Source organism: Phyllostomus hastatus, unplaced genomic scaffold (genome assembly GCF_019186645.2).
Source record: "Phyllostomus hastatus isolate PE091 unplaced genomic scaffold, TTU_PhHast_1.1 phas_contig_1, whole genome shotgun sequence".
In the NCBI taxonomy this organism is placed as follows: domain Eukaryota; kingdom Metazoa; phylum Chordata; class Mammalia; order Chiroptera; family Phyllostomidae; genus Phyllostomus; species Phyllostomus hastatus.
In genome coordinates, this window is record NW_025333498.1 from 14048392 (window position 1) to 14069087 (window position 20696).

The following is a 20696-nucleotide window of genomic DNA, read 5'->3' on the forward strand; positions in this document are numbered from 1 at the left end:
ATTTCACCTACTTTTCTAGCCTTTCTTCTCAGTGCACTTCAAGGGCTCCCCCTGCTGTCGCAGCCAGCACTCTTGATGTCCTGTCCCTCTCCTGCTATCCACAACCTTTCGTGCAAGGCCACACCCTACGCTGATCAGCCCCAAACCAGACCTTGGACCCATCCTTCTCTGCTTCTCCCCAGACACTTATCCCAACTGCTCGAGGGGCACCTCCCATTGAAGTTTCACAGACACATCAGCCTCAGGCTTCCCTCTGTCCTCTGTCTCTTGTTCTCTATCTCAGTGACCAGCACCGCCAGAAATCCACAAGTCACCCAGACTCCTTCCTTGGCACCCTAAAGTTGACATCTCAAGTCACCACTGCTTCTTGCATCTCTCTTGGGTTGCTTCATCGAGCAGCCCAACTCTCCTCCTCCAGTCCTACTGCCTCGGCACTCCAGAATAGTCTTCATAATTCACAAAGCTCATCGGCTCACTCCTGTGCTCAACAGCCATCCACTGGCTTCCTTGGCTTTAAGGATAATGTTCAAATTCCTTAGTTTAGCCCTTTAGGGCGCTTTTCAATCGGTCTCCTGCCCATCTCTGGTCCGGCACCACTCCCTTCATCCCACCCCAACCCAGGTGTCTGTCCACATTCCAGATACTTGAAGTGCTCAGTGGGATCTAACTAGTCCACTTCTCTCTGCTCCCTGGTGTTGTTTCCCTGCCTGGAATGCTCTTCTTCTCCTTCTTCCCCCCGCAAGCACTATGCCCGGGGTTCTATGCCTGCTGCACCTTCCCCTTGTCCATTTTATGTGCCCAGGCTGTGCTTTTTTAAAAGTGCGCATCTCACTCTATTTTAATTGCTGATTAACAAGTGTGTGTCCCTTTCTTCTTGAGTTCTGATGACGTGAAAGAAGTATCAGGAGCATAATAAACATACAGTGAATGTTTGCTGAGTGAATGAATGAATAATGAATGTGTAAATGGATGAGATCTTAATTATTTTACCACAGCGTTTCCATAAATTTTTCTGATTTTTTAATTAAGTATAACCATTTTTTAGATTATTATAAAGCCCAGTTTTTATAGTCATAGGTTTGATGTTGTCTTCAAACCCTGGGGCCTGCTTGAAGTGTGAACTGATATACTTTCATTATAGGGTCTGACAGTTCCTTATGTTTGAGTTCCTGTATCTGCATTTTATTAATTTTTTCAGGATGTCTTTCTCTCTGAGGGCAATGACATCATTGTGTCTTTCTCTAGCACCCCTACTCCAGCCCCCTACCATTCTGCCAATTATGCATAAAGAAGAGATAAATGTGTTAGAGCTTCTAAAACAAGCATGAGCACCTGCTGGGTTCTTTTAAGCATCCTGTGCACACTACTTGTACTTCAGTACTGATGTCCTCTCCCCAACAGCCTGTCTGTCACGCTGAGAGAGGCGGTTCTTCTTGCTAGTTGACCTTCCAGCTCTTTGGACCAAGAGTACACAGCTGTTCAGAACCCATTTAGTCATATTTTCTCTCTTAGGAATTCGGAGTTGGATTACCCTCCAAATAGTTGGATTACTAACTGAGTTAGTTGTTGACATCCAAGCTGCAGACTTGCGAGCTGAGGCTGCCATTTCGGGAAACCTGGCATGACCACAGGCCAAGGGGATAAGAGCAGTGTGCAGAGAGAAAACAAGAAAGTAGATATTTGGAGAGAAGCAGAAATAAGAGATTGTAAAACCCTAGAGAAATAGAGAAAAAGCGGACTCGATTCCTGGCTTTACACATCTCTACTCCTTTTTCCAGAAGACTCACCCATACTTATGATAATTAGGCTCCCTCAGAGTTGCTGGTATCATTTAGTCTTTTTTTTAATTTCCAGGAAGATGGTTCTAATTTATTTCCGTTCTTTGCAATTAGCAGTCCCTGAGACAATGAGAAGAATTACAATGTACTTGTTTACTATGTCAAGCACTCACCCACCTCTCCGTTAGGGGAGGCGTTTTTGTCTCCGTTTTACGGAGGAACGGAGCCGCACACTCCAGAATGCGGTAGAGTGGTGTTCAGGCCTGGGCTATCTGATTCCAAAAGCCAGCCTCTAACACGGCATCACACTCCTTTCCATGACTCAGTGATATTTATTCGGGGCTTTGACTTTTCAGTTTCTTGGCCGACTTGCCATATATGTGAGCTCTGGAAAACTAAAATATAGTTGATACTCTGCAAACCAAGATGTGGAGCTGTAAAAAAATCATAGACTGAACTAGACTTTGGTAGTCTTCTTTTTCAACACCTCAAGAAAGGGAGATTCTCACATCTTAGGTTACTTGCATAAGATTAAACAGTTTTCAAAAACTGCTAGATAGGTATTAAGTCACTGGTACTAGAACTCAGTTTTGTTATTTTATTTATGTTTGCGTCCTCATACTATGTGATCAAATCTGCCTGTTCGTAGTTGACCCGATGCGTTTCCTCAAGATGATTAAGGGATGGGACATCCATCAGCCCACCTCTATCACGTGGAGTCACCTTTGAACTTAGGACTCGGAGGGCCACCACCACCCAACCTCAGTTAAAATTTCCTTGGACAATGAATGCTGGTAGGACCTTTTACAACATGGTGAAAGAACTATCTTTTTATTGATTAGAATAAGATTTATTCAGTAAGTGTGCCATTGTTTAGAAAATCCCTAGGAAGAAATCTACATCTTTATTTCTTTTTATATTTCCCAATAATTGCATGTTTTCTGTGTGCAAGGTGCTGGGCTAGGCATTGTGGGAGAAATAAAGAAGTATAGCAAACAGTCCCTTCCCTTAAAGAATTCACAGTCTAGTTTCAACCTTTCAAGTAATTTGGAAATGGAATTTAAATGCACCAATTATTATGTAAAGCAAAGCATATGCTACCTTTTTTTCATATATAAGGCTATAAAACAACAGAAGACATTTAGCAAGGGACAAATTACTATATAAAATGCAAAATGCCTCTACAATAAAAAGTTGTGACTTTAGTTATAGCAGAGTATGATTTATTCTCTTAGCCTTTCTGATAAGTGAACCTTTGCATTTTCATATTTTATTCTTAATTTTTAAGTATTGGAGTACGTGCCATGAATGATCAATAGGCAGAGAGGGCAGCGATACCACAGGGCTTTGAAATTGCTCCGTTAACGCCTCTCTCCCGTTTTCTCTAGGGAGAGCCTTCCCCTCTCATCCCCCTCTCTATTACAGCTGCCCCTGATGATTAAATATCAGCACCGAGCAGCTTTGTGGGATATGCTCCTCGGAGACTTCTTCTATTCATTTCTAGCATAATCTCTTATACTCATTTCTGGGGAATGAAAACCCATCTTGTCGCTTTCGGCCAGGTCCCAGAAGTGAAATCCTGGGGCACATTAATCTGCCGTGACAGCCTAATCCCGCTCCTCGCCACCTCCCAACAGTTCTCAATTTCCTAATTACCTTTCATAGTTTTCCTTTTTAAAGTTTACTGTGAGCCACGGCTGCACCCTTCTGCTGAGTCTCGCTTCCAAAGCACACGTGTATCTAGGGAAGTTACGAAGGTGCACTCCCTTCGCCCGCTTACTCTTGGTGCCTGTGCACAGTGCTGACTGCCTGTAGGGACGTACTTTCACTTCGACTTTTCTTTTTAACAAGTTTCTCCTCAGTGTGCTGCCTATCCCCCCGGCCCCAAAAAAAGACAGCTTTGGAGTGATGGGATGAACTAGTCATAATGAGCATCGTGAATAATTACATGCAAATATTCCTATGCTTATGGAATTTGGACACTCTTCCCTTCTTCTCTCTTTCTCTTCTCTTCCCTCCGCACACCCTCCATACACACATATACAAATATATATATTATTTCCACTGTTAAGGTGTGTGTGCCCCAAAACTACTTATATGAAGCATATACTTACCACAGACAACTAAAATAAGATGTGGTGTTAAAGTCAATTTTTCCCATATGTGATGGATTTGAACTAGGTTTTTTAATATGAAAAGTGGAAGTATACCTTTACACAAAGTACATTACATGAACAGACATGGCCTCTTTTAAAAAATTATTTTATGATCAACTAAGATTGCTTAATACAGCATATTATGATTCCCTGCTGCAGAATCACGGTGCCTGTTTTCACACACTGGGAAATCCCGCAGTGGAGAAACAATTTAACTTTTTAAACCTAGAATTTCCCAAACATATTTGACCATAGGGCCTCTTAATATTTCTGCCCATAATGCCATTCCAAATAACTCATATTTTGTAGAGCATTTTTGATAAAGTTTATCCCAACAAATGCTTTTTTTGCCACTTATATCAAGTTTTATGACTGTGCACGTCACCCTCTCTGTCCTGCAAGGTTCGCAGCATATGTCTTTGTGACGCTAAGATGGCACAAAGGGGAGCATTGTTGGTACGAGAAAGTCTCCTACACAATCCCAGGGGACTGAGAGCTCCCCCCAAGGGGAAGAGCCATGTCTTACCTTTGTACTCCACCTGCCTGCAGCCTGGCATCATAACAATCATCAGTACTTGTTGGTTGAATGAATGATAGAGGAATGAATGAATGAATGAATCACAGTGTCTTCACAGCATTTTCACAGCGTTGATCTGGTTCAGTTACAAAATCTACACATTGTAGTGATTAGCTCAGTATCATGTGTGCATGGAGGGAGGATAATGTAAGATGGAATTGTAAAAGGGAGCAAAGAGGGAGTCTGATGATGAAGATGCCCAAACCATAGACCGTTGGATGGCTGCATTTGCACCAACACCCTGGGAGTCCTTCTGATGGAATGCAGCAGTTTGGGAGCTGTGTGGACTTTGGGAAGAGGGGAGGTGCAGTATAGGAGGCTCCAGGGTATTTGTTATAAGCTGTTCCATGGTTAAAGGAGGAAACATACTACTCATACTGAAAAAAGAAAATGCAAAGTGGTTATGATCATCTAGCTGATTTAACTTTGCAAGGTCTACTAAACCAACACGATAAAGGAAGAGACAGCATTTTGCATCTGGACCCCACTTCACGTCACTGACCCTGTTACCAGGATCCTCACCAGTACAGGCACAGCTGGGCACGGCTGACTGGTGGACATGAATCACAGGGGCCTGAGCCCGTGGGTAGCAGTTATACTAGTAGAATTCTGAATTCAAGTTTGCAGTCTTTTACTGATGACAACCAACTTACCAAACCCCGACAATCAAATATCAGAAATGTGCAAGTTATAATTAGCTTTCTAATTATGTGATGAGAAGAAGCTTACAAACTTGGATTCCAGTCCAGAACTTGTACTTACTAGCTCTCTCACCTTGGAAACATAACATAACTTCCCTGAGCATTGGTTTTCCTCATCTGTAAAATGAAAAGGCAACACTACTTCATGGCTGTTGTCAGGGCTAGATAAAATAACTATTAAGTTGCGAATTTGTTCCCTAGTGCATACACCATATTTTACCATGTATAATGCACACTTTTTTGCCCAAATTTTTGAGGGAAAAATGAGGATGCACATTATACATAGGTAGAACTAATTATATATCTATATAAATGTTTGTACTTTATGCTTATGTGTTAAAAGTGTAACTCTAGAAAACAATAACGATATCTGTATGTTGAAAAATAAATGCTAAAATTCTTTTATAATGCAAAAAACAAGTATCTAAATATAAATAAATAAATATTGAATTAAAAAATTGAAACAAAAGTATTTTTCTTGAAAGCTGGGACCAAAAACATGGGTGCATGTTGTACATGGCAAAATACAGCAGGTACTTACTCATGATAGCAAATAATGTTAATAACACTATTATAAAACATGTTATCACACTTATTACTGCAAACCTTCCAATTTTAACTAGACTCTCTGGACATACCACTGTGTGCTTATTAGCTAAGCAGCTAATACTATTTTTAAGCACATACTCCATGCAAAGCATTTGGATGTGATATGCATATAAACTTGCTATGAATAGCACATGTAAATTTGAAGTATCTTAGAATTTTAAAGGTCAAGACAAATATAGTCAAGACACAATACATTGTGCTTTTTGAAAAATATATTTTCATAAAAATGAACTCTACGTTTAAAAAATAACATCTAACATTAAATATTAATCACTGGTTACTAAGATTAGCCTAACAAATGTTCACTTATTAAATGATATAGATTAAGACAAGATTTGAAGAAATAACACACGCCTGATTAAAATCTCCGCACCCTCTTTACTAACCCTATTCATAACAATCTCTATAGAACTTCACCGCGCTGTGTTTTTCCAATATGTGCTCAGCCCTGAGTCTTTCAAGGCACCCCTGAACTGGCCATGCCCTGGGACTGCCTCCCACTGGAGATGGGGGACAGCTTATGTCGGAGTGCGCCACATTGCCCTTTGGTGCAGTCTGCGCTCCTTCCACTAGCGGGGCAGACCATGAGCCGCCAGTCCCCAGTGCTTCCAAGTTAAGACCAAGTTGTCTTCTCGAAGTCCAAGCTCTTGGCAGTGAGCAAGAAAGAACCCTGGGACCTGGATGGGTCCTCAGCTGAATCCCACTACTGTGCTTTAAATCCTAGGATTCTCTGGAACTCTCTTGACCCTTTAGATGCTCTAAGTCCCACTCCAAAAGAACTGGAAATGAGCACACTCGAGCATTTAAAGGAACACTTGGCCAAACTGAAATGGTTGAGGAACAAGTTATTATACATAAGTAAAATTTTAAGATAATTCAAAATAATCCCTTCAAGTTCAGTTCACATTTTATTTATTTACAATGGAAATATCTTTGTGTTTTAATTATTAATTAATAATTAATATCAACTACAATCTGCTACATGACAGGCACTGATAGGCACTGTTAAGTATTTAGTTGTATTTTCATAAATGACATGTGAGTAGATAATATCATAATTTTAGATGCAAAGAAACTGAGTCTTAACATGATCGAGTAACTGCCCCATGCTATCTATGATCAAGAGCTGAGGTTTGATTCCAAATCCAGGGAACTTTCCAGAGGTCTACACTGAGCTATCATAGCATGCCTCTGGGCTAGAAAACCATGGTATAAGCTTGTCAGCCTTGCCTGTAAAGTAGATTAAATGCAAAATATCCACAAGGTCTTTTCCCATGGAGAGTCAAATACACTCAGTATAAGACCATTGTTCTGGACACTCAAAAGCTGTGTAAAATTTAGTCCATGAAGTCTACCCTCATCCCCAGAGCCAGAAATTATGCCTCTTGTCCTCAGATCGCCTGAAACCCTTTGACTAAACCTGGAACATTTTCTGTGGTGTTTCTGCTGTGTCACGTGCCTTAGTTTCCCTACGACCACATCTCATCTCCCTTATTCATCTGTGGATTTCTGAGAGTCAGGGACTGTGTCGTACTCACTATTGTACCATCCGCAGCATCAAGGCTAACACATAGAAGGTTCCCAAACGGTTTGCCTAGTAATTGGTTAATGACTGACACAAGCAGTGACTTGTGAATGTATCTGCTCGTGGTCCTTTGCCAAAGCCGGAAAAGCAGTTTGATCCAAAGAGCTGGTGTAGGGGCATTGTCGACAGGTAAAGGGTCCTGGTCACTGACCCTTCTGTCCTCTTTCAGGAGCGGCTCTGCCCTGGCCCAGCTCTACGGCACCTCGGCCACCTTGGAGCACCACCACTTCAACCACGCCGTGATGATCCTCCAAAGCGAGGTACGCCCTCGCGCTCCGTTTAGTAGAGATGTTATACTAAGCTCCGCTTCTCCCCTCCCTCAACGGGAAACCAATGAAGCCTCGTTCCTACCCTCTCTGTGTAGTGCCGCGGCTGGACACAAAGAGGTGGAACAAGCTTTTTTAAGCCAAACTATTGTACATTTTTGGTGGCTTTTAAAATTCATTTGGACATCTGACCAAGGACCTTGTTCAAATTCTTCCTGAGCCGACTCAGTTGGGCTTCATTGTTGGCTCGGAGGTTTTCCAGATTCACGTAGCAGCCGAGAGGCCTCGAGCCTGTTTCACCCTCCTCAGGGGCGCAGAAGCCCACTAAACACAGAGATCGGATCCAGGTAGCGAGTGGCCCAACCTTCCCATATGGTGAAACCCAAAGCCGCTTTAAAAGATGGTTGGAACAGAAACAGGGTGAGAAAGTTATACTTTACTAGCACAATTGAGACATCTATAAAAACACAAAACCTTAAAATCGCAGGTGGGACCAGTTTGAAAGGGAGAATGGCAGCAAACTTGAGACCCAGGGCTGAGGCCATGCACCTCGTTTTGCTGCACTGGGGTTTGCAGGTCTTGGAAGTACTTGTATAGTTTTAGCTCCCCAAGGAGAAAGGAACCAGTTACTGACTCTGGCGGAGACGTGTACGAGTTTGCAATCGCCAGGAAAGGATCTGTTTAATTTTCTGCAGGCGTACAGACTTTTGTTGGTGAGGCCAGGAAAGGATCATCTGTTCCTCATTATTTGTCAGTTCTCTAGTTGTGCCATTAATTATTATTATTATCATCATTAAGGCCCTGCTTTGCTGGAATAGCATCATTAAATATGGAGGTTTTTTTCCTCCAGCTTATCTTGAGAAAGCATGTCTTTTGCAGTCTCATGAAGGCCTTGTTCGACCCCATAAAGGACAGTCGGCACTGCGGCTGGGGAAGGGCGAGCCGCCGGGGAGCTGGGGTTTCAGCTGGACGAGGGAAACATCCAGGGTCAGGCCCTGGGTAACTCTGACAGAAACTAGCACCCCAGCACCCGGGGCTCAGGGGTTCCCCGGGAAATGGGTTTTAGCCCAGTGCTGTGGGAAGGGAAGTGGGACAGGAGGAACTGGGGTTCAGGCTACCGTTTCTGCACTAGTCATAGGATGGGTTTGTGACTCAACCCGGACCTCCACCTTTGTAATAACAGGGAGTATAACAGGGTGTCAGATTTTCTCAGGTCATCTGTTTGTTTAGGGAAACAAACCCCACTAGCTCAGAATTTGTCTTCCTACAAATAAAATACCCTGGGGGTCCCACAGTTCTCTGTGAAGAACACAGAATAATGATGATGTTATTACTCTGCGGGAGGCAAATGGTGCTGCAGGCCCTGCTCTGGCGCTTCCCCGTCCCCTTCTGTCCTGACCCTCAGAGGGGCGGAAACGCAGGGGGCATTCTCACCCAATTTTCCCAATGAAGCAGGCACAGAGCGGTTAGATGGCTCGACAAAACCACCCCAGACTTCTCTCCCAGCACTTGGTTCTCTTTCCATCAATACCTACCTTCTCCCTAAATGAATGAAAGCAGTGTTTTAGAGAGACAAATCCATTTCAGGGACCAAGCTCTTGAGGCACGGGAGGAGGCCAGTCTGCATGTAAACAATTCACTGATTGCAAATTAAGGATGGAAGCTCATCTGGCTAGCATTGTCACTCTGTTAGCAGTACACTGCGTTAGGTACTATACATCCTTTGAAAATACTAGTAAGATGCACTCTCGAAAAATAATCAAGATCCTCACATTCAGACCACTTTTCTCCTAGACCTCACATTAGTTTTACTCTAACTTGCTCCTAACAGCTCTACAGGCAGACCTCAGAGATATCATGGGTTTGGTTCCAGGCAACTCAATAAAGCGAGTTGCAACGTTTCTGCTGGTAGAGGGTCTTGCCTTTGGTTTGTAAAAATAAAAACCACAACATCTGTGAAACACGATGAGGCAAAGCACAATAAAATGAAGAGTGCCTGTACTTCTCTCACTGGGAGATACTGGACCTGTGGCTGGGTCCCAGCAGCTACTTTGCCTTAGCTTGCACCTACTGGTTCCCAGGCCCCAGTGCACCAGCCTGTAATTGATCTGAGGACAAGGCTCAGGCAAAGAAACCCAGGCAGAGTTATAGTGTGGCATTCCTTTAGTTACTTGTCTTCTTCCTAATGGCTGAATTAGGGGTCTAGAAGATTTCATTTGAAACTTATTATTAATATTGGACCGGGTCCCATGTGGAACTAATATATTCTAGTCTTTAAGGAGTGGCAGGTTTACCCAATGAGATAAATTAACTCAGAGGAGCAGATTATCATCTGGTGCCTTGTAGGCAGTAATTTACTAATTGATATTCTGGTTCCATGAAAGAATTAATTTACCTCTTGTTGGAGAAGAGTTTATTCTCAGGCAGTCATTCTGCCCCTTCCTTCTGCACCATCTTCTGGCTCTCCAAGCTGGGTTTAAAATGGCCCAGTTCCCAAGCTATGTTTATGAGTTCATATTTCATACTAAGAAAACCTGATAAATGAGAAGTCTTGACTTTCAAAGCAAATTAAGTGGATTGTCAGTCACTTTACAAAAGGGTTATTCGCTTCACTACAAACATTGTAGAGCTGCCAGTGTGGCTAGAACAGAATTTGACGAAGAGGGCTTTTCAAAGGCCTGGAGCTGCAGGTGTGTCTGCAAGTTTTCCCAGATGAAAGTCATCTTTACAGTCCCAAGAACAATATCATGTACATTCTAGCTGTCCGGGAATGACGTACTGAATTTAACCTGCCGCACGCTTCACCAGGATGGATCTTCACAGTCTAACACAGGGTTTCTTGAGGTCAGACACTGTGGCATGCTGAGCCAGGCTCACCCTTGCTGTGCAGGCTGTCCCGCGCACTGTCGGGTGTTCAGCAGCATCCCTGGCCTCCACCCACTACACGCCAGTAGCGCCACCCCCATCCGTGTGACAACCCAGAGTGTCCCTAAACATCGCCAGACATTCCCACTCACCAAATCACCCCCAGTTAACAACTACTGGTCTAGTGTTTTTTCTCCTTGAAGTCATATGTTGCTATAGCAAGTACTTCCAAATTCCAACTTAAGCCTTAATTTATGAAATTAGTATTTATTTTAGGGCCTTAGAGATTCCCAAATGTCTGTTAACTTCTACATTCAGTAATTCCACTGGAAATGGAGAGTCAAATGAAGTTGTTGGTACAAACGTACCCATAGTAGACAAGTTCAAACATTATTTAGAGTTTTCTCTGTCATATGTGTCCTTTGGTAGTCCTCCTCAAAATGATTGTGCTTTCTGGCTTTGCTATGTTTGCCAGAGATTCCGTTTGTATGTGCACACCATTTCATTAAGCTTTCTAAAAATGGTTTTACCATGTTCGTGTGTGTGTGTGTGTATATAAAAAACATGTAATCAACAACTCAGATTCAGTGTTTTTTTGTGTGTGTGTGTGACTTCTTACTTCCTTGTTACAGGGCCACAACATCTTTGCTAATTTGTCCTCCAAGGAATACAGTGACCTCATGCAGCTCTTGAAGCAGTCAATACTGGCCACAGACCTCACGCTGTACTTCGAGTAGGTATTGGCATTTGATCTATTTGACAAATAGATATCTTAAGTTTCATCCTGTAATTAATTTTCAGGCCCATTTTGGGGGTTGCCTGTTGGTCTAGCACTGCAATCAATGTGTAAATGACCTAAACTTTTTTCCTGTGGTTTTCCCTTCAACTAATGAAATTAATTAACAAGGTGTCTGTAAGAGAAGAAAATCAGGGCTGCACTCATGAGATTTATAGCTTTCTTCCATTCTGTGATCCCTGTTTGGGACTCTTGACTCTGAAACTAAGTGATGGCCATGTTCATTTTAGAGACTGACCCACATTGCTCTTTTATTTAGCCCATTATTTCTCTTCAGATCTATATGGCACTGATGACGCTAATGAAAAAGATTTGTTGCTGAAAGGTTGACTAGAAATCCAAACCTTCATTTCTTGCCTTTCCTCTACCTCTCTTTCTCAGAAAGCTGCCCCCGCTCTTTTTTTCCTCAGTTGTAGGCCTCTATCTGAGCTGGAAATCCCATCCCTCCCACTTGCTCTGAGACCTGCTCCATCAGGCGCCACCTCTTTCAGGAGCCAGGAAATCTCTTCCTTTGCTGCAATGCAGTTTCCTCTTCAAGACCAAACAACTTCCCTTCCTTAAAAAATTCTTTCACTTGATCCCATGGAGATCTGTAATTGCTTTTCAATTCATCTTTCTCTTACTGATTACCTTTTAAAGTAAATGGAGCACATGAGTACCCTTGTTTTCCTAATGCCCATTTTCACCTTCGAGAGCAGTATCCACTCTCACATTCTACCAGATTGTACTTTCAGAAGTCACCAGAGACTTCCTTGCCCCCAAACTCAGTGCTCTGTATTCACTTCTGATATTTTCTAGCTTTTTTGAGACATCTGAACACTTGTTGACTTTTTTACTTCAATTTCTATTCTCTTTTCTTCCCCAACATTCAGCTTCATTTCTTGCTCTTCCTTTCTGGACCCTTTCTGGGTTTCTTTTCTCCTTGGTCCTTTGTATGAGTTCTTGAACCCATGTCCTTCTTCTTCTATATATCTTTACTCCCCTGGTTTCATCTCTATGGTACCTTAATATTATAGAAGACTCCAAAATTCTTGACCCTAACCCTTCTTCACATTCTAGACAGGTATCTCAACTTCTATCTCAAAAGCCTTTTCATTGCTTTCAAAGCAATCTTTAAACTTGGTTTGAGTTTCAGGGCCTTTCATAATCTGTCCTCAACCTTTTTTCATTCTTACCTTCCACTTCTCTCCCATATGACTGGCCTGCTCCAACCAGATTGGCCTACATGCTGCCCTTTGAGAACACCACATGCAGTGCCCCTTGAGCCCAAACCACATTAGTGTTCCTACATGGAATCTTATCCTTCCACTTCTCCACCTGGCTAACCTATCCTTTAAGGTTCATTACTACGACCACCTTTTCCAGGAATCATATGTCACTCCCTTTGAAATCTTACTACACTTCAGCATTGTGTCAGTTAGAATTAGATCCAATTCTAAGAGGCAAAATAGTAGTGGCTTCCTTCTCTGTCACATAGAAAAAGTCTGGAGATAAGCAACCTACCATAGGTAGAGTAACTACATTAAGTCACCAGGGACCCAGACTACTTCTGTCTTTCTGGGCTGCCACCTTCAACACATGACTTCCAGCTTAGTCCAAGACAGCTACTCAATGCCCACCTGCACCCCAGCTGGCAGGAAGAGGAAGGATACAGAAAAACAAGGGCCCAAAAGGTGATGCAAGTTATCTTTCAAGAGAATTTTCTAGAAACTCCACCTGACACTTCCACTTACATTTTGTTGGCCAGAATTTAGTCATTTGGTTTGGCTGTACCTCAGTTGAAGGAAGGTCCCAACCTTCCTTTCCGAATAAAGGAAACCTTTATTCGGTACGGTCATGTGCTGCATAACAACATTTTGGTCAACAAGGGACGGCATGTGTGACTTAGGTTTACCATGCAGCCTAGGTGTGTAGTGGGCTGTGCCTCCTGGGTTTGTGTAAGTGCACTCTGTGATGTTTGCATCACGATGAGTCAGCTAACGACACATTTCTCAGAACAGATCTCTCACGAAGCAGTGCATGACTGTGATCATTGCCCAACTAAAAACTAGGGCTTCTATTACTAAGAAAGGAAAGAAGGAGAGATATTGGAGTAGACAACTGACAGTCTATGCCATACATATGTATTGCTGGCTTCTGTGAAGGTGTTATTACATGGTAATAGTGAAAGGAGGAAAGGCTTGGAATTATTAGTCTGGGTTTAAATTTTATTCTGGCATTCTAATTATACCTGGTGCATTGAGCCAAAATGTCTATGTCTTCTCCTTCTTGAAACTTTACTGAGTGGCAAATAAATTTAAACGGGAATTAAGGGACAAACCTGCAAGGAAAAGGGGGGGGCACCTAATGACTGGTAAGAGATGTCAATACTCTTGTGGAAATGGAAGGCCAACTGATGAATGGTAACCGATCTGACAGAGCAGAGGTGGAGAGTCGGACCCACAGAGGGAGGCAGCTCTGGGAAGTAAGTCAGTTTGCCCTGCAGAACCTTGTTTTGGGCTTAGAGACAAAAAGTGTCATGAAAAGTGGATTTAACACTCAGAGCTGAAGACAAGGCAATTACTAGAAAGTCAGTTTGTAGAACACTCAGGGCCCACGAGGTCTTCCACCAACATAGCCAAATAACTCCCTTTCCCCTGCATTTGGAGAAGGCTAAAGGTTTATTCTCTGGAGAAATAAAAGAAAGAGCTCTGGACCTGGAAAAGTGCATGGTACAGATGAGATGCAAAGCGCAGATGAAGGGGTGACGTGAAATGGAAGGAGTCTCTGCACTGAGAGCCCAGAGCCCTGGGCGGTCACCCAGAAGCTAGAAGTCTGTAAGCTGTACACTCAAGGTTGTCATATTTAGCAAATAGAAGTATAAGAAGTCCAGTTAAATTGCATTTCAGATAACAATGAATTTTTAGTATAAATATGTCCCATTCAATGTATGTGTGGGACACACCCATACAACTCCAGTTTAACCTTTTCGCATCTTGCTGGTGCACACAAATGGATGACAAGGTTCACACAACATTGATGACAGCCTCCCATAGGAAACACAGAGGCTTTAAAAAAACAAGGAAAAATGAAATAAGAGAAGACAAGGAAAGGAAGAAAACAAAAAAGCTATTGTTAATATCCTTAGGGAATGCATTACCTCCATGAAGCAAGAATAGGAAGCTTTCGAAAACAATAGGGATAACCACAGAAGAAGAAAGAGCTCTTGAAAATTAAAAACATAATTGCCAAAATAAAAAATCAAATGAAAGCATTGGGAAATACAGTCATAGGATAATAAGGCAGTAATATTAAAAACACTGCTTTATTTTATTATACAGTTGACCCTTGAACGACACAGATTTGAACTGCACAGGTCCATTTATATGGATTTTTTTTTCAAAAAATACACTTGGCCCTTTGCGTATGTGGGTTTCACATCCCCAGAGTCAACCAACTGTGGATCTAAGACAGTGTTTCCAGTCCTCTGTTAAGACTTTGCGGATGCAGAGGGCAGACTGCATACATTGTTCTACACCATTTTATATGAGGGACTTGAGCACCTGCAGAGTCTGGTGTCTGCAGGGGTCCTGGAACCAGTCCCCCAGGAAACGATGGAAGTTTTTGGAGAGTCAAAAGGCATATGCAGATTTTCGACAGTGTGAGTTGGCACCCCAATCCCTGCACTACTCAAGGTTCAACTGTATGCTTTTCAGTACTGTTTGATTTGTTAACCATGTGCATGTTCTACTTTGATAAATACAAACTTTAATTAATTTTAAAAATATTTTAAAAATTAAAATTACAGCTCTGCTGTTACCTAGCTGTGTGTCATCAAATTATATACCTTTCTGAGCCTCTTTTCTTCATGTATAAAATGGAGATGATACCTGGGTTATCTGTCTTATATCTTGTAAATGTCTTGTATGTCTCATAAATGTTTACATCTACAATCTCATTTGTTTATAGCCTATTTATTTAGCATGTTCTGTGGTTTTCTGTTTGACATAGCTATCATGATCTTCCCTCTTTTTCTGAATGGATGCTCTTTGATTTGGGATTTATGGGAGGAAGTATCCCTTTAATGTTTTTATTTCCTGACTCTGACACTTGCAAGATTTTATGTTATTTTCTCAAAGTAGAAGCATTTTTCCAAGCCAACTTTCCAAGTAACTTTTAAGGGAGAAAAAAATCTCAACAGTTGGAGTCCATTTATCAAGCCCTGTTAGCAATGTGACGAATCACTGAGTGACCACTGGAACGCAGTCGGCTGGTTGCAACTCGTTTTCTCATTACTCTGCTCTTATCTTAATGCTGCAGCCCCTGCTAATGTTTGCTGACTCCCAAAGAAGCTGGCTGGTTCTCTTTTTGTCAGTGTTATTGTTTTTTAAGGTTCTGAATAGCTGTTCATTCTTTAATCCAGACCTTCAGGAGGCTGATTCACTTGCCTGTCTAAAGTTGCATCAAGATGTTGCCTGCTTTTTAGCCAAAACAATCCCTAGGGTTAACAAGAGAGAAGCAACTCCTACAAATTGTCATCCTGATGCTTTTATGTCACAACTATATAGTGTGGAACTGGAAGAGATCTTAGAAATGATGTAATCTAAGTAGTGTATTTTTTAGGTCAGGGACTAAGCTCAAAAGGTTAACTAGTATAGTTTGAGTCACATAAAATTAGTGGCTAAAATAGAACCCACACTATGCAAAAAATAATACAAAATCTTGCAAGTGTCAGAGACTGGAAAAAGATTCCTCTTTGGGGGCTTTTTCTACAATCACTGTATTCCTTCTCTAATGGAAATAATCAAGAAATAGTTGTCATTTGAACTGGGACTAAATTACATGGCAATAGTGACCTTCACAGCTGTGCGCTAATTGGCTTCACAAAAAAACCAGCACGAGCTCCCCGTGCCCTCTCCCAAAGCAGAGCCGGAGACAGGGATTGCAGGCAGGTCGTTTTGTTTTAGAAGTGACACCAGGAATATAGGGACAGTGACAAGGCGAGTAGGGAAGCTATGTGAAGACACACACCCTTGTTGGTCACCACTGTGGTCAACCAGGTTTGACCCTGAAGGGATTGTCTGAAAAATCTCATATGCTGCACCTCAAAAATTTCCATCGGTCTCCTTCTTCCAACAGTCAAGGTTATCCGCAGATGTTAACTCACGCCCCTTTCCTGGACGTCTGCCCAAGGCTGGGCATTCCTATGGCATCCAGTCCCGCATGTGGAGGCAGAGCTGGGACAGTAGGCAAGGCAGCACCAGCAAGGCACTGGCTTCCCCATACGAAGTCTGGATTAGTGTTGGTTCTGCCCTGACGACTCCAGTCAAAAGCCATGACACAGTACAGGTCAACCAAAGACGAAGCTCATTGCTTTCCTCTGCTAGGAAGGGGAAAGCTGTGTAGAAAGGGGCCAGGGCTGTCAGGAAGAAAAGGCCCAGGCCTTTTGGAGAGGAGTTATGGCTCATTCTGAGGGGCAGGATCTCCTGCAATGTGCCAACAGGGAAAAATATAAGGATCCTCGAAACATGGAACCTCTTTAAAAATAACCAGTAAAATTTGTAACTTTAATTTCTAATGGTTTTAGGTGTCCCCAAGATCTTCTCCTACAAATGACAGATAAAAGCAGAATTCTTAAGTTAAAAAAAAAAAACAGAACAGAACAGAAAAACTGCAGTGTGAATTCTTAGGCTTCACAACCTAAGTGTGGGGGTTAATTCTTAACTCTGATTTTCCAACTCACTGAAAACATATTCCAGTTTCTGCTGAATGATTTTCTAAAAGCGATTTCTGTGCCTATTTCTCAGTCCCTGCAGTGAACAAGGCTTTGATAATTAAATAGTAATCACAGCATCTCAAGCAGGAATTAGATAAACCTCACCGGTAACTAGCCATGTGACTTGAAGAGAGTCACTTACTCAATCTCCCTTTGCCTTGGCTTCCTTGTCAGCAGTCTGGGGATTGGCTCATCACCCACGCCGGTCCCCTAGGCTCCTTGCAGTGGTCAAAGGAGATGATCTATTTGAAAGATAACTTGGTAATTTATATAAGCAAGATTAAATAATCTAAATAATTAAAATGGGAATAATTTAAATTTGATAACTTTGATCATTTAAAATACCTTATAAAGAAAAGAATCAGCCAGGAAACTAAATGTAATTCACATGATAAAAGATGAAACTTGCTGGGGTCTGCAGAGAGACAGTGAGAGAGCATGCCAAGATTGCGAGCTGAAGCATTAAAGGGAAGCCACAAATGCCCTGCACTATGTGTCTGCACGTAAGTCAACAAAGATGACCCGTGAAACTTGCACACTTTTCACAACTTTCGCAATAATAAAAACAAGGTTTCCTGAATGCTTACTTAGGAACTGCATATGCACATCATCCCATTTCATACTTGGCCCATTAGAATAGGGGCCACGTTTGATCCCAAACACATATGAGGAAACTGAGGCTTGGAGAGATTCAGTAAATTGCTCACAACATTAACTGGTAAAGCTGAGAGTGAGGCCAAGTAGTTGGGCTCCAGAATGTTTCAACTACCCTGACATTTTCTCTGCAATTATATAACCGCCAGTTTGAGAGTGCTAATGGGGAGACTGAGGCCAATCCTGGAAACGCTCGGGCACTGAGGGCTGCAGTAACTTGAGTATGCGCATGTCTGAGTCCAGTTCCAGGAACACCAGGCAGCAAGCCATAGCAATTCAACTAACTGCTAACCCCCCAGCAGATTTGGGGGCTGGGGATAGATGTGCCAGGCTAGGGCTGCCCTGGAGCCTGACTGGCAGGCCGAGACTGCAACTGATGACCCATTGCTCACAGGGGAGCTAAGCTGGGGCATCAGAAGTTGGAAACGCCTTAGCTTTAATACAGCCCTGGAGGGTGCTGCCATCAGGTAGCCACTGCAGTTCGGCTTCGCTCCCCAATAGGTTGTGGTCACGTAACACTGTATCTCTCGTCCACTGGGTGCCTGCTCTGTGCCCAGCTCATTCTGGGCATGGCAGTGTCTCCTGTGTCCCCACTAGAATGGGAGCTCCGGGAATGCAGACATCTCATTCACAGGACCCCAAAACATGGCACTCTGCCTGATCCAAGTTCTCTGGGTATGAACTTGTTTGGTACTGAATTCCCAGATCAGCCTATAAGGTAGACACTGTTATCCCCATCCTATAGATAAGGACACCAGAGCTCAGAAACGGTGAGAAGGTGCCCAAAGTCAAGTTGTGCACGATCTCCATGCCACATTGCCTCAGACCGCTATTGAAACCTAGAATTTGTCCAGTAACTCAGATTTTATAAATCAAATGGGTGCCCCGAGCCTTTTGGGTTGGCTTTCTAATTAATCAGACTAATCTTCAAATTGAAAATTTTTTTCATGTTCCTCTGTGCTCTACAAACCACTTCTCAGAAGTTAGGAAAATGCTCTATCTATTGGTTTCTTTGTCTTTGACTTTCCAAAAGGATGCAATAAGTAGTATTTCCCAAAAGCATCTGAGAGTGACAGCAACATGTACTAAATTATCTAGGATTATTAGGAGTCATCGTTTGATCATCCTTTTAAAAATTAGATTACTATCCTAAGCAATTTATTTTTAAAAATACAATAGGAACTTAACAAATGTTTCCACTTTTATGCAAACAGGCATATTCGTTCATTCAACAAATGTTTATTAGGAGCCCACTATGTTCAGTGTTTGCAACTTCCGCAGCTGCCTGCACTCAGCTAGCCACCGTATTGGAAAGGAGGAGGAGTAATTAATGGACAGTAAGGTGTAATGACTTCCAGCGGTTAACCCACTGCTCTTTCCTACACATTCTTACATTGTAACAGAGCCCGATAAATTAACCCACTGAAATTATTCTAATGTTAAAACAACTGGCCTTGTGGCATGTTGACGGAAGAAGTATTTTGGTACTTTTTAAAAAAACATATGTACTTCTTGCCCTGGCTGGCATAGCTCAGTGGATTGAGCGTGGGCTGTGAACCAAGGCGTCGCAGTTTCCATTCCCAGTCAGGGCACATGCCTGGGTTGCAAGCCACAGCCCCCAGAAACTGCACATTGATGTTTCTCTCTCTCTCTCTTTCTCCCTCCCTTCCCTCTCTAAAAATAAATAAATTAAATCTTTGGAAAAACATATGTACTTCTTGATGCATTGCAAAGCATTTTACATATATTCATCCCCATAACCTCACCCACCTGATATTGTGACTGTATAAAAAATGAGAAATGCATCCACTGACACTTATTATGCCATCTTTATGCCAGGTATGTGCTAGTTGCTGGGGATGCAGAGGTAGGTAAGACATGTTTCTTACCTTCAGGGACTCAGAGCCCAGTGGGGAAGAGAGAAAAGTGATACTGAAGGGCGACAAGTGCTGCAGCCAAAGTAAAAGCAGGGACCACCGGGGCGTGTGCCATCCAGCCGCGTCCCAAACCACTTTTACCTGGTGATTGTGGTTTCACTGAACTGATGGTTAGGTCCTTGTGTTGTCTCATCTGCCAGTTTTCACACAGTCGTCCTGGCCTTTTCATTTGCTGCATTCTGCCGATTTGATTTGCTCTGTCAGTAACAGCACAGCATCAAACAGGCCACTTCATCCTTAGCCAGTCCTCGTGCTCTCGGACCGCTGAAGCAGGGAGAGCATTCATTTCCAAGTTAAATACATGACTTTTGTTTCTTCAGTCGTAATTACTGCAGTTAATGTCTGCCTATTAACTTCCTATTTTTCTCCAGTGCTTTTACACCCAGAGTACAGAATCTGCATCTGGCCATCAGTTGCAGACGGATGATTTGCCTGTTGAATGAGCTATGGGAACAGCGAAGGAGCAGATATCCAGTCTCTCCCTCGCACCCACTCCAGCCCACCCACACGCTCCTGCCCCCTCTGCGTAATAATTCTGGAGTTGGAATTAGTCACGATTTGCTGCCTCAGCAGTAAAACCTTCCCAACATTCACGGACACTAGTAGATTCAGAACAGTTAGATAAACAGATAGATAAAGAATATGTATATATATGCATACGTATATAAATTTACAAAAGTATTCCTGATTAAATATACACTGGAATGGTGATGTCTTGCTTTTCAAATAAAAGTGCCTTGCAGATAAGTTACAGACCAGAAAGATTTTCAATGTAGTGATGGGTGACTTGGTAACCAATCTTTAAAATTATCTTTGAGGGTAATTTTAGCAGTTCTGTTCAAATGATGGTTTTGTAAAGACTGTTATTTTTCTGAGTGGAACATATGTCAAGAGAACAGGATAAAAGCCTAATAAAAACATATCAGATTATAAATGAGATTTTCCAGTAAGTTACTTTTCACTAGCTGAGATATTTGCCATTGTCCTTGAAAGCCAAGGTTCCCAGTGATCTGCTTG

At 42.4% G+C, this 20696-nt stretch overlaps 1 protein-coding gene across 2 annotated transcripts in view; it reads left to right on the top strand.

Annotated features, from left to right (window-relative positions):
• PDE11A (phosphodiesterase 11A) overlaps positions 1-20696 on the top strand; it is a 322202-nt gene that overhangs the window by 247729 nt on the left and 53777 nt on the right. For both annotated transcript variants that reach the window (XM_045833325.1, XM_045833394.1), the window contains 2 exons: positions 7576-7666; positions 11170-11270. In XM_045833325.1, coding sequence (XP_045689281.1) covers positions 7576-7666; positions 11170-11270 — 192 coding nt within the window. The remainder of the gene's footprint in view (positions 1-7575; positions 7667-11169; positions 11271-20696) is intronic.